We start from the raw sequence: 13,185 nt of genomic DNA, 5'->3' as shown, positions 1-13,185 counted from the left end.
ACAACACTTCGCTTAATATTTCTCATAAGCTATTCTGCAACAACCTTTTCATTCTTCGCGTTATAACATAACCCACGACACACGGAAAATGAATCGAGAGGGAAAATAACAGCGGGCAATAACATTGTCTTGTTCCCATCGTGCTTTTGTTCCCACCTCGTTGTTATGCCACCGACGTCCGTGATCTCAATTTCGAGCTTCAACTGCCGAAATCAAGAACTTCATCCCTTCTCTATCACGAGGGAACAGCTCGGCAAATGGCTGGAAAATTCATCGCTGGTGTTTCCCAGACAGAGCTTGGAAAAAATCCATTAAAACCGAGGTGGGGGGGGCGGGGGTGGTGGACGGCTTGCGATCGTAAGATACACAGTACTTCTCGTGGCAGAGACCACCTCCAATCAAACTTGTTCGAGCAGTGGAAACTATTCGGGGTCTCCTCGGGGGCATTTTCCAGGCTGTTTCAAGATCGCTGGGGGTGATTTTTTTTTTTTCACCAATGGCTTAACGGTGGGCAAGTGCGTCGGGCGTGAGACGAGCCCGATAACATCGCGCCCACAGCCAGTCGCGTTGATCGACATCGTTAGGGGAACCCATTACGTGCGTGTGTAGTGCGTGGGACTTCTTTCGCGCCGTACGTAGCCAACCGTGCTAATCGGAGGTGCCAGCCTGAAGTCTGGGTGTGAGTTGAGAGGTCGGGAAGGGGTTCTTTTTGGATTTCGTGTTTTAAGCCCATCCCCACCACGTGCCCCGCGAACATGACCGTGTGATGGTGATAAACGCGAGTGAAAGTTCCACCAACGTTTTCAGGCTATTCGTTCTTTCGTTCATTCATCGTAAACGGCCTGGAAAAATACACATCATCAAAGGGGTTGTTGTTTTTTACTGTTGCAGGAAACCCTCCATTTCATTTTGAAAAACAATTAATAGGGCCACTGACAAATAATAGTGACAATAAAATAGAGCGTTGTATAGACATTTTTTTTATTTTCAGCCATGGCTATTCTTATAATAATAATAATTTACCTTCATAGTAAATTGAGGCTACACTGATTCATGATATCGGTCAAAGACCCCAATGCAAGACCATCCTGATAAATAGTTTCAAGTCTCCGTGTGTCTTTTCTCGATGAACAAGGGACATTATTATATAAGAGCATATAAACATTTTCGAAAAAATTGTGCTTTTTTTTTACAACTTGGGTCAAAAAATCGCATGCACTAGCTCTTGCTGTCCGTCTGTCAAACACTCTTGCAAAGACGATCCAATATAAATACAACTCGAGTATAATGTTGCGTTGCTTGTAGGGACTTGCCAAATGGGCGAAAATGTATCCAATGGCTTCCCAAAATACCGAAGACAAAGCAGATCAGAAAGGAAAGGAAATGTTATTTTAATTAAATATGTAAACGTATCTAGCCAGGACAGCGCTTCGTGCTGCTAAATTACTACTCCTGGTGACAAGCGATATCTTGGGAAGTGTGACCTAATCGATGCAAATATATGGGCGCCATTTTTACAACTTGTTCAAATATATATATACCACTGTAGCGCTGAATGATAAGTGACACACACTTTCAAATGCTTCGTCCATCATACCTCTCGGCTTGATAAAATGAATACAGATTTTTTTTTTGGGGAAACGACAGGAAATGTCCCGGTCATGAAAATCTTAAATTTCCAGCATTAGCTCGGGGTCCACCAAAGTAGATGACAAATGGCCCCAATGATTGTTTGACGGGATGGTGGCTTCGCCAAGACTTCCTTGCATTCTCATAACTCCTGCAAAGACCCGTGGATTGATTTCACGGCTGGAAAACTGATGCTGGAGCTTGCAATTTACCTACACTGAAGCCAAGAGCTACCACTGCTAACCCCTCACTGATCACATGCTACCACGTGCTTGCTTCAAAAAGCATCGATTCAAAACAAACAGGAGTTATTGAAAAACGCAAAGATCCACTGCGTACGCGTTCTCGCGACTCTGCCGTGTGGCAGTTCCGAGTATTAAGGTATATCTTTTTTTCCCCTGCAATCCAAGTTATTTAATGATCATCAGCAGCAGCTATGATCAATCCATTGCTGAAGGAAGGCCCCTCCAATCTGTAAATTCTTGTGATCTTCGTGCACATATGTGTTGTCTGCTACTTTTCTTTATCAAGTTGATAAGTTAATTAACTACTCGAAATGATGAAACAAAAAAAATACCAAAAGGAATTTTTGTACGGCACGGGCCACCACACACCTCTTCTGTCATTCGACTTACAGAGCCAGCGCGCGCACACAATCCGACTGACAGCATCTCTAGTTACAGATGTCAGCAGCACAGTTACCCCATCAACTGCTAAATAATGTAGAGAAATAACTGCAGGGCGCGCGGTAAAGGGAGGGGAGAAAAAAACACCATCCTCTTTCAAGAGCTCTTTACTTCTAAAAATAACTCAAAAAATGAGAGGCATTGCTGAAAGCTCCGGCTTTTCCAAAATCTTGCCCTTTTGTCAGAATTGTTGCTACGGTTGCCGTAAAACTTTAGCGCAAGTGGCTAACAGTCGCTAAATGGACATTCCTCCAGGACCCCGTTGCTCGTTCTGTGCAATATCGACCCTTTTGTCTTTATCTCTACCGCTGCTGTGCTCAGGCAACCACGTGTCTCCCTTTGTCAAAGGGCCAGGGATGCTGGCTAAACGGGATCATCCGTGTGACAAATCATAGTCAAACTGCACGGTCAGTTCTCCATATTTGGCCATGGGCTAACGCAGCACCCAGGACCTGGTCAATAGCTCCAAACCCCATGGCGTCAGGTGGGGAGGATGAAAATGACCACGGCACTCTTCTCCTCCTCCTCCTTCTTTCGTATGGCTGATGTGGATGCAGAGCAACATCTACAAATTCACATTCAGGTGGCCAAGCCAGATAAGCGCACCAGGAGCAGCGGAGTATAACGTGGCAATGATAGTGACCATCGTGGTATTCACAGCGATGAGAGTGATGATGATGACCGTGCCGTGCCCACCCACCCGCCCCCAACCCATGAGTTGTTTTGCACGCCTTCCTTTTAAACAAAGGTCACGCTCTGCCCGCGGGCTTGAATGGCGCCGCCGGTATTTGTGAGCCTCCAACGCAGAAGTCACTGGACACTGGGCAACCGCTGATGCTGCTCCCGGCAGGGCTTAACAAATGGGGAACGCGTCAGGCAAAGCGGCGTCAGCTCAGCAGAAACTCACGCGCGTGCCACTGCAAATACATTGCCTCTCGCACACGCCGTACCCACAACCGCGTGCATTTAGTTTGACCCCCCGCCCAGCCATCCCTCCATCCAGTCTGACGCAATGGAAACAACACGAGCAGCTTCCCCACTTCCGATCATTAAACAAGTGGGCAGAGCTTTTAGTGGCAGATGGCCGCAGTTTTTGAAAGAATGAAAGACATTTGCACAAGTGATGCGCGCGGCATCACCGTGGTGGCCGAGGTGGGACGTGAGAGAGTGGGATTGAGGGGCCATCCATTCAGTACGCACGCATGGAAGGGGGAGGAGGGAGGGGTTAACCCAAATGTGTAGCTTGCGTATGGGGGGGGGGGGGTCTACTGACAATGTACGCATAGGAAACGGGGAGGGGTGTGACGCATCGATAATAATTTGTCGACATTGGCCTTCAAATGAGTCAGATAGTCCGGCGGTGGACTATCTGTTTGCTTAAACACGTTAATATTATGAATCCTTGATCGCTTCTGCGTGGATTAAATATCGGCCGTTTTATCGGATTCGTGGGGGGGGGGGTCAGGCGTACGCACGCAGGTGGGTGGGGGGGTAAAAAGTACGCGTGCGTACAGGGAGGGGGGGAGGGGTCAATTTTTTGACAGATTTTTGCGTGCCTACTCAATGGATGGCCCCTGAGTGGGTGGTGGAGGGTGAACGCAACGGTCACCGACAACGACAACCCCGCCCCCCCCATCGCCTCCGCGTGTGATAATCCATCACTCTTGCTCGTCGAAGTGTGGTGAAGGCCGCGATCGACGGAAACGAACACCTCGCCTAGGCATTGTCCGGCCACCAGAGGTGGATCTAGAAACTTCCCAGGGGGTGGGTTGAGGGGGTGGGTTGAGGGGGTGGGTTGAGGGGAGCGAACAGGGGGGGGGGGGCTAGTCCCGAAATTTCCAGCCGTTTTAAAAATAGGCCTCTTCATTATTTTGTTGCATCAACCCATAGAGAACCCATTGCTGTGAAAAATACAAATAAAACACGGCTGTCATTTTCATGCTCTTCTCGCAATCCTCCTGTACTCGGAGCACTCAGAGTTAATCTGATTCTTTTTCCGTAATAAAATGCCAAGGTGATGTGTAGTGTTGGGGGGTATTTTTTTACGTGTTCTCTAGCACGTAAATGATATTCTGGTGAAATAAGTAAGTGCATTAAGAGGAGCACAAATTTAAAAGTTGGAGCAATTTTAAACTAACGGTGTCGGTCTTCGCGTTTCATTATTCCCACCGCCTCAGCGCTGCCATCTAGACTACATAACGTCTTACGAACTTCTTCTGCTGTTTCAATTTAAAACATGCATTGATTATTTGTTACACAAAACATTTGATTCAATCTTTATTTGTTGCCTTGGAAGAGGAGCCCAGCGGGCAGGCGGCCAAGACACTCGAGGCTTAGATTTTTTTTACAGAGTAGTATGATAGATTTGTGTCAGGTAAATATAAATATATCTACGAAATTTCTGGCGTCTCAAGATGCAGGGGCAATTAAAACTAAACGATAGACTATGCTTTTTATTTTACCAGGTAAGGCCGTTTTCAGAAGCGACCTGGCCACAAATGATAGCTCAATGAAGTGGCTTATCGCGTGGAAATTTATAGCAGCCAAATACTGTAAACGAATGTTGCTTCTAAATGTGGAGGGAAAAACCAGAGGACCCGGAGAAAAATCTGCGTGACCACGGGGAGAGAGAACATGCAAACTCCAAAATACGGCAGGCGTCAGGGTCGGGATCGAACCCACGACCTCCTGTATACCAGGCGAGGTAGTTAACATCTCCTAGCTACCGTGATGATGATGAGAGAGACACGAAAACTCCGAATATACGGCAGGCATCAGGGTCGGGATCTAACCCACGACCTCCTGTGTACTAGGCGAGGTAGTTAACATCTCCTAGCCACCGTGGTGCCCAATTGCATCCATTGCCCCCACCCACTCCCCCGCCCCCCTTGGATCCACCACTCCTGACCACCAGGAACCACGCTTGGCCACAAAACTGCTATAATAATGCATTTTGTGTACAGTTAATTCTTTAGTTTGTGACTAAGTTTTTGTTCATTGTTACCGTATTACAATTTTTGCATTAATTGTTTTAAATACTGTACTCACAATTAAATCATTTTTAAAAATTACGTGCAATTTTTTTAAAACTAATTTGATTATATAACTATCAGGTTGAGGTGTGCGGCAGGCAAAGGCTGGCGTCAAAGGTTTTCTTACGCACGTACGCGTACGACGCACGCACGCGTCTGGATTGTTCTCGTGTCAAGAATACCAGACAGAAGTTTCTCTCTCTCCCAAGGTCACGTTGGATAGAGATGCAGCAGCAGAAAGGAAGTGTCCGTGAAAAGGATCTTATTTAGATAGGATTCAGAAAAATGTGGTTTTGTTTAAAAGTAGCTTTCAGATAACAGTCTCGAATCAGGACGTCCAATGAAAGTTGCGTGCGATCTCCACAGCGCCTAAACATGTTCACATACAGTAGACGGAGCTCTAGAGAGTCCCTCTAGTGGGTATTTGGCCTACTTTTCCACACTTTGCAGACGCCTTGGAAGAGGAGGAGCCTGTATTTAACCCCACAAAATACGTCACCTGAGAATCGTTGAACTTTGAGGTACCCACTATTCTACTCACCCCGTTGTTTCAGCTGCTTTGCGGGGAGATCGAACTGTCAGCATCTGGTTTGGAAGTCCAGTGTCCCAACTATTACACCCACGGCAGCATCGATTAAGGGGCCGTCCATAAATAACGTCACGCGATTTTGGACGATTTTTGATCTCCCCCCCCCCTTCGTTACACGGCGTCACAAAAACTGAGATATGACGTCACAAACCTCTGCCCCCCCCTCCCCCCAAAAATAAAACATTCTTCAAATCGCTTTAAACTATTGTCATTGTAATGCGTATTTAATGTGGCGCTGCACTCTGATGTTGTAGGAGAAAACATTTATTAAAAAGTCTATTTAATTAAGTAGAACGTGTATCAATATTTATTTAAAGTTGCGCATTTTGATGTGACGTCACCATTTCTCAAACTCCACCCCCCCCTCGTCACACATCGTCACAAATGTCTGACCCCCCCCCCTAGGTGCGTGACGTCATTTATGGACGGCCCCTAAGTACATCCAAGCACCCCAGTCCAAGTCTACATGACATCCAAACGCATGCCTTCTTTAACACGTCGTAGGCTTATGCGACCAATATCATCCAAAATGCAGGTTTTTTGGGGGGTTTGACGAAACATTTACATATGTATGCGATCTAAACCCCCCAAAAAAACCTACATTACGCATGCCTTCTGATGCACGACTTCTTCGTGGCATCGCTGCGTTTAGTATTCGACAAAATTGGCCGGCGGCGGCATTCGATGTTCAAATCAGCGATGCGCCATTTCGTCGATCATCCGTAATGGCGCTAGGGCCGTGAGAGCCGACGCTTGGACGATGGTTTTGGTCGAACAGAAGGCAGCGACGCGGGGTGTTGGCTACGTACGGCGCGGAAGAAGTTCAACCTACGTACTTCCCCGCGAGCCTTCGAGGAAGCGGCGCCTGAGTGGACGAACGCCGCACGCTGAACTTGGCAGCATGAAACTTGGCAGGACGAAACACAAATCGCGACGTCACCCTAATTAGCTTGGCGGCTCTTTTCGTCTGCGCCGCTTTCAATTGAAAACGCATTTCTTCAGGACTGCTTTTTTGCTGCTTCCATGTTGTTGCCCTTCGCCCCGTACGGTTGGCGACGCACGGTGCGAGAGAGGTTCAGCGTGCACGGTACGATACAAACAAACACAAAAATCCGCCACCGTCTTGCATCCCATGCTCACGGGTAGATCGGAAATGCTTTCACAACAAGCGCTTGCCGATTGGGACGTAGAAGGGGGAGGGTGGAGTGGAGGGGATGGTTGATTTTGAGATTGTTGTGAGGAGAGACACAGAAACTTAGAGAAGTGTTTGTGGTCTCTACCCCCACCCTCCACCACCCCCCAACTCTGCCACACGCCAGCCCCGTAGCCGTCAGTGGGTGGTTGGGGGGGGCTGTTGGCAGGGCCGTCAATAGGGGGGGGCCGGAGCAAGCCCCGTTGTGTGGGCAGCCTCACCTCCCTGCCTTCAAACTAAACCGCAAGTGCAACATCTGACACCGTGACGCCGAAGCGTGCCCCCCTCCCTCCCCCCAAAGCGCGGGGCCCGGGGCAGTCGCCTCGATTCGCCGTTACCCGAGGCACGGCCCCGGCTGCTGGAAGGGGTTGAGCCTTCAGTGGAGGGGGAGAGAGAGGGGGGGTCAACCCCTCCATCCCCCAAATAGCGGCGATCGAATGTCCAGCGCATAAACCGCCCCCCCCCACTCACCTCCAGTCGAGTCATACAAAATATTGGTGCAGTAGTTTAACACCAGTGCCAATTAAGCAATGGGCCACAGCCTTATAATATACACATCATGTGTATATATACACACAGAGGCTGGGCAGCTCCTGCAGGGTGCACGACAGACAAATCAGGTTGTATTATGTTCATGATTTCACATTGCTTTAAGTGAGGTGTTCTATGCCCCCCCCTCCTCCTCTGCAAAACAAGCTCATGCTACAGCGTTGCGACACACACACACACATGGGGGTATGATGATGATGTGATGTATCGAGGCTTGTGTTCTTGATTGCAAAGTCCACGGGCCACTGGTGACCCATGGCAATACTGATAACACCCCATGCAGGTGCTGTGGCAGCCCTCATATCGATGACGAGCTTGACTACCCGGCTTCGCCTGAGACTTGGAATCTTGTCTTGGATTAATAGACGGCCTACGCGGAGGGTGGGGGAGGAGGGGTGCGTGACGTCAGCAGGCACACTGCGTGACGCTGCCGCATGCGGGTGACATCACAGATGTGACGTCACCGCTCACTTGCCGTGCATAATATATCCATTATTGCGCACCCCCCCCCCCCTCCCCCAAATACAAAAGTCTATTTTTATACTTTTTGCGTTGTGTACAGTCTGGAAGCTACCCACATGCCAAATTTCAAGTGTGTTGCATGTTGGGAAGTATGCTAAACATTTCGAACAGACACACATATTCACTAATTTCCCTTTTTTAATATATATAGATGACTCATCTGCGAAAGTGGCCCCCCTGTGAAACTTAGTGAAGAATGCTGCTCTAGGCATTGAAGGAAGAGGAGGTCTTGGCATTTAACTAAACCGCTGAGCTATGAAGCTCTTTCTCGGACGCGACCTGACTACGAATGGTCGCTCAACGAAGCAGCCAAACACTCGGAACGCATTTTCCTAAATCTGGAGGGAAAAACACCAGAGGAACCCTGAAAAAAAATCCACGCGACAACGCGGAGAGCGAACATGCAAATTCCAAATATACAGCAGCAGGTGTCGGGGTCTGAATTGAACGTACAGCCTCCTGTATACCAGGCGAGGTAGTTCACATCTCGCCACCGCATTGCCCCCATTGGAGGAGGAGGAGGAGGAGGGAGGAAGCAAGGAGGCTTCATCGAACCTGGCTCTGTGCAGTTCTTGTCCTCCGTGTCGTTGGCTCGAGGTGGCTCGTCGTGCCGGTGGTGGTGCGACGTGGCCCCGAGCAGCCTGCGGCTCCATCGCTTCACTCCGGGATCGGCGCTCGGGACGCGCGTGGCAGCCCTCGTCGCCTCGCCTGCAATTCACGAGCGGCCCGTGTGACAAGTCCGCTCAGCGAGCCACGGTTCCAACAACAACAGCAGCAGCAACAACAACAACAGCAGCAGCATCAAGAAGTGACGGTGACATCACCACGGCGCTTTGTGCCAGGCTAGGTGTGCGCTTGAGACTCTCCAGAGTCCACGCACTCACTCGTGACACTGCGATGATGTTGGGTTTGATAATTGGTGTTTACATTTTTATCTGGCAACAAAACTGACACCTTTTTTACAAGGAGTCATGTTTGCATAGACCACAATACCTGCAGTCATAATGCAAACAAAAACATAACTCTGATAATGTATGCACTGTCCTTGACGTTGATTGGTCCACACCTGATAAAAGGGTAAAAAAAATCTATTATCATAATTTTTTAATGGCAAATGAGGTTCCAATGGTGTTGATGTTGGGGCTTTTTTTCTTCTTCGCAGCACCTTTGTTAATCCGTGTTTACTCTTATCTGGTCGCTTGATTCTTTGGGTCTTTGGGTCATGTGCTCAATAATTGTGTGGAGAAAGCCTCCTGCCCCCCCCCCTGCCCGGATGCCCCCCCTCCCCCATCACCAACGACACGGGGAGGTCAACATCCACAAATTCATGGGGATGATCCATGGTGGTGAAGTTGAGACGGGAAGAAGCGATGGGGGTTCTCACGTTAAAGTTGAGGTGGCAGTTATGGAATGATGAATTCAGTGCATGTGCAGGTGCTAGGTGGATCATAACATCGCTGAGAATCATGAGAAATGGCAGCAGATTTCTGATTGCCTTTATCCAGCAGTGGTATGATCTTGCCTGCTGTTGCTGATGATGATGATACTGTACAGAATTTAATCTTTAAAACTCTTCTAGTCCATGAGCCGGAGGGGCTGTTTGGTATAATTTTGGTGGGGAGAATCCCCTCATATTATCTGAAAACTAACAATCTGTACTGCATGGAAATGTTGACTGCACTCGTAAAAGATGTTGTTAATTTGCTACTTCACCATCAATTACACAGTACCCTAATTGTATTCCGATTGCACATTGCACGTACGTTTCATATGTAATTGAGGTTTTTTTTTGCTAGATCGCGTAAATATGTAAATGTGTCGTAGAACCCACCACCACCCGACACAGCCAACTAGTAAGGGTTGTCACGTCAACAGAGTACAGCACGCCGGTGTGTTGGAGAGCCAAGCCACAACATTTACAATCTGAGTACATATGTATTCACAGTTTCACCCTAATCCATGGAGGGAACGGATACGGCCAAATCACACAGAATGCTACGGGAGTGACGACCATGCCCAAAACACAGGTGCTATAGGCGTTGTGGGCAGTGCAGTAAAATTCATTGTTGTTCTGCACCCCACCCCTACCTTTTCCCACCTTCACTAACCTGCCCTAATCACCGTGGTGAAGTATGGCCAACATAACCTCCACTCAAAAGAAACTCGCCCTATACACGTACACAGGCATATCGCATAAATATTACATTTTCCATGAAGCAATTGTTGCTTGGCGACTGCTTGGCCCACAGGAATTCCTCCCGCCTCAATAATACACGACCTGGGCATTTAAAGCCCCGGCATGCATTTTAACAAGGGACAAGGTAGTTAGGGTAAGTGATGTTCCAAATTTGGCTGGGCGCCGTCACACCGTAGCCTGGAGAATACGCCGAGCGTATTGTCAGTGGACTTTCTCCGCGTGTGCAAGTAAGCCCAGAGGGCCAGCAGCGCGCGCGTGCGCGTGTATGTGTGTGCGCGCGCGCGCGCGCGCGCGTGCGTGCGTTAAGCTCGCCCCTAATGCACTGTATGTACACACGTGCGTTATGTAACCTGCATCCACCCGGCACAAACGCAAGGCTTTTTTTTAAGCGCGCGCTTGGATGGATGTATTTATTTAAATAGATTTTTTAAAAATAAAATGACGGCTCTCAAATTTTCACAACAACCCCAAAAAAATATCCCAATTCCACGCACGTTTTCGCGCTGTATTCTTGCGCGTAAAAAAAATATTTAGTGGAGAAAGACGTGCCTGCATCGTGAATGTCTGCTAATTCCAGTTAAGCTCAACACGCATCCGAGGAAAGGGATTCTCCATCGAGGGGCTCTTGCCAGAGCTGTAGGTTTTCATTAGGCTTAGTGTCGCTAAATACACGTAAAGGGTCTTCCACTTTGCTAACCATAAAAAAACGACCGTCTTCCCAGAGGAGTTCCTAGGGTCACGGCGAATCGGGGCGACTGCCCCGGGCCCCGCGCTTTGGGGAGGGAGGGGGCCGCGCTTCGTGTTATATGTAATGCTTCTGGTTTGGTTTGAAGGCGTCGGGGAGGGGGGGGGCACACGGTGTGAGTTGCACCGGGCCCTGCACCCCACCCCCCGCCCCTACAGGACATCTGTGGAAAAGAGCTTTATAGCTCATCGGATTCCTCCAGGATTAATAAATATTATGATTCTGGACGGCCTCTGAACCTTCCTTCCTCTCCACCACCCACTCTCCTCCACCACCAGCAACCACCACTACGAGTCTCTCAAGACCCTCCATGAAATGTCAACACGACAATCTTAATCGTCATCAGCATCAGCCAAGAAGTCCTTCCCTTACGGTGCCGCAAATGCCGTACGGCATTCTGGCTCGTGCGCCACGAGCAGCTTGCTCGCTCTCTCATCGCGTGCCCCTCTCCGTGATGGTCGTGCTCTAGGGGCACCGTTTCCCCCCTTTGCCATTGGCTGTCATTCACCGGCCTCGTCCATCAACGATCGATTGATCGTTCATTCGTTCTGGCGTCGTGTCCGGCCCAAGCCCACGTGCGTTTTTTGGTTTTTTTTTGGACGTGGGGGGGGGGGGGTCACGATAGCCTTTCGAATAGCACCTGACGTGTTGCACAAGCAGAGCCTGCGTGTCGGCTCAGATGATAACTCAGCAGCAAAATGATGTGTGGCTCGTGGGAAGTTTTTTTTACTTTTTCTCGCTCGCCGCAGTTGGCCTCGGCGAGGTCACTCGGAGTGCGGTCATGAGTAGCATCGAGCCTGGGAAATGCTTCAATGGGCAACTTTTTTTTTATTCAAGTGTTGTCATCACGCCTACGCCTCTATTTAAGGAACGGAACAGGTGGAGGTCTCCACAAATCTGACTGTCGCCTGATGAAGCTAGTTGTAATTACTGGCGAAACGTCGTACTCAGATTGTAAATGTTGTGGCTTGGCTCTCCAACACACCGGCGTGCTGTACTAGTGACGAATTGGCCACGTTCTGTTTACGTGACAAACCTTACTAATTGGCTGTGTCGAGTGGTGACTGGTTTAACGACACGTTTATATTTACGCGATCTAACCCAACCACCCCCCCCCCCCCCTGTATTATGGTTTAAATGATTTGTTTACCTTTCCTATACTTTGTACTCGTGTCGTGTTTTTGTTTTGTGTTTTTTGTCGTAACGTTCTGATCCGACCCTGCTGTACATCTGTAAGATAGGGCTTTACAAGCTCACCGGAGTCCCTCCTGCGGTATAAACACTGATTCCGATTATACGAATGTACGGTGTTGTGGACCGCATGGATGCGCAGAGAAGCAAAAGCTCCATCGTTGTACTGTGCTCCTATACTCCCGCGTCTACGACCAGCGCGGCGATGAATGCCTTTCTGGGTCACGTAACCGGTACGCCGTGGTGGGGAAGGCCATCATCCGGCAGTGGATTGACAAAAAAGAGTTCCTGTACAACTGCACGACGTTGAATAGAAAAAAAAATTACCGAGCGTTTAAACAAAAACACAAAAAAACGGTAACGCCTAAAACACAAAACAAGGGGGTGGCTTTTTTTTAGTTTTGCCGGACTTCATTTCGCTTGTATGAAGGGGAAGGATGTTGGCCCGAAAAAAGAGAAACAATGCAGATACCGAAATCAGGTGCAGTCAATGCCGTGCAATGGCAACAGCAAATTCATTGGGGCAGGAGCGGTGGGTGGGAAGCTTCACCACCACGTGTAATTAGGCTTACGCGGGCAAGCCAAGGTGCCTTGGGTTTTAAACTCTGGAGTAATAATATGCAGGCTGCAATTTGCTCACCGGGATACGAATCGCATTAGCGCCTTGCCTGGCTCGGTAGTGCAGTGCTTCGATGCGAGCGCGCGCTGGCGACACGGCTGGTTCAGAGTTCGATTCTCGGTCGCGGATGAACGTTCTTCAGTGGCGAACGGCATCTTTAACCACGTGGTTTGTTCTTTATTTTGCTCAGTCGGCGTTGGCTGCCGATGTCTTAACGGTGTGTTTTGTTGTTGT

General features: G+C 48.9%; 1 protein-coding gene across 1 annotated transcript in view; it reads right to left on the bottom strand.

The window, feature by feature from the left end:
• The window catches only part of SLC24A3 (solute carrier family 24 member 3), a 128,308-nt gene that overhangs the window by 112,295 nt on the left and 2,828 nt on the right, over window positions 1-13,185 (bottom strand). Inside the window, exon 2 of the mRNA XM_078596486.1 lies at window positions 8,755-8,907. Within this exon, the coding sequence (XP_078452612.1) occupies window positions 8,755-8,907 (153 nt within the window). The remainder of the gene's footprint in view (window positions 1-8,754; window positions 8,908-13,185) is intronic.

The sequence above is a fragment of the Lampetra planeri genome, chromosome 7 (assembly GCF_965212315.1).
Source record: "Lampetra planeri chromosome 7, kcLamPlan1.2.h2, whole genome shotgun sequence".
Lineage (NCBI taxonomy): Eukaryota > Metazoa > Chordata > Hyperoartia > Petromyzontiformes > Petromyzontidae > Lampetra > Lampetra planeri.
Note: the sequence above shows the minus strand (reverse complement) of the source record. Positions and strands in the feature narration are given on the sequence as shown.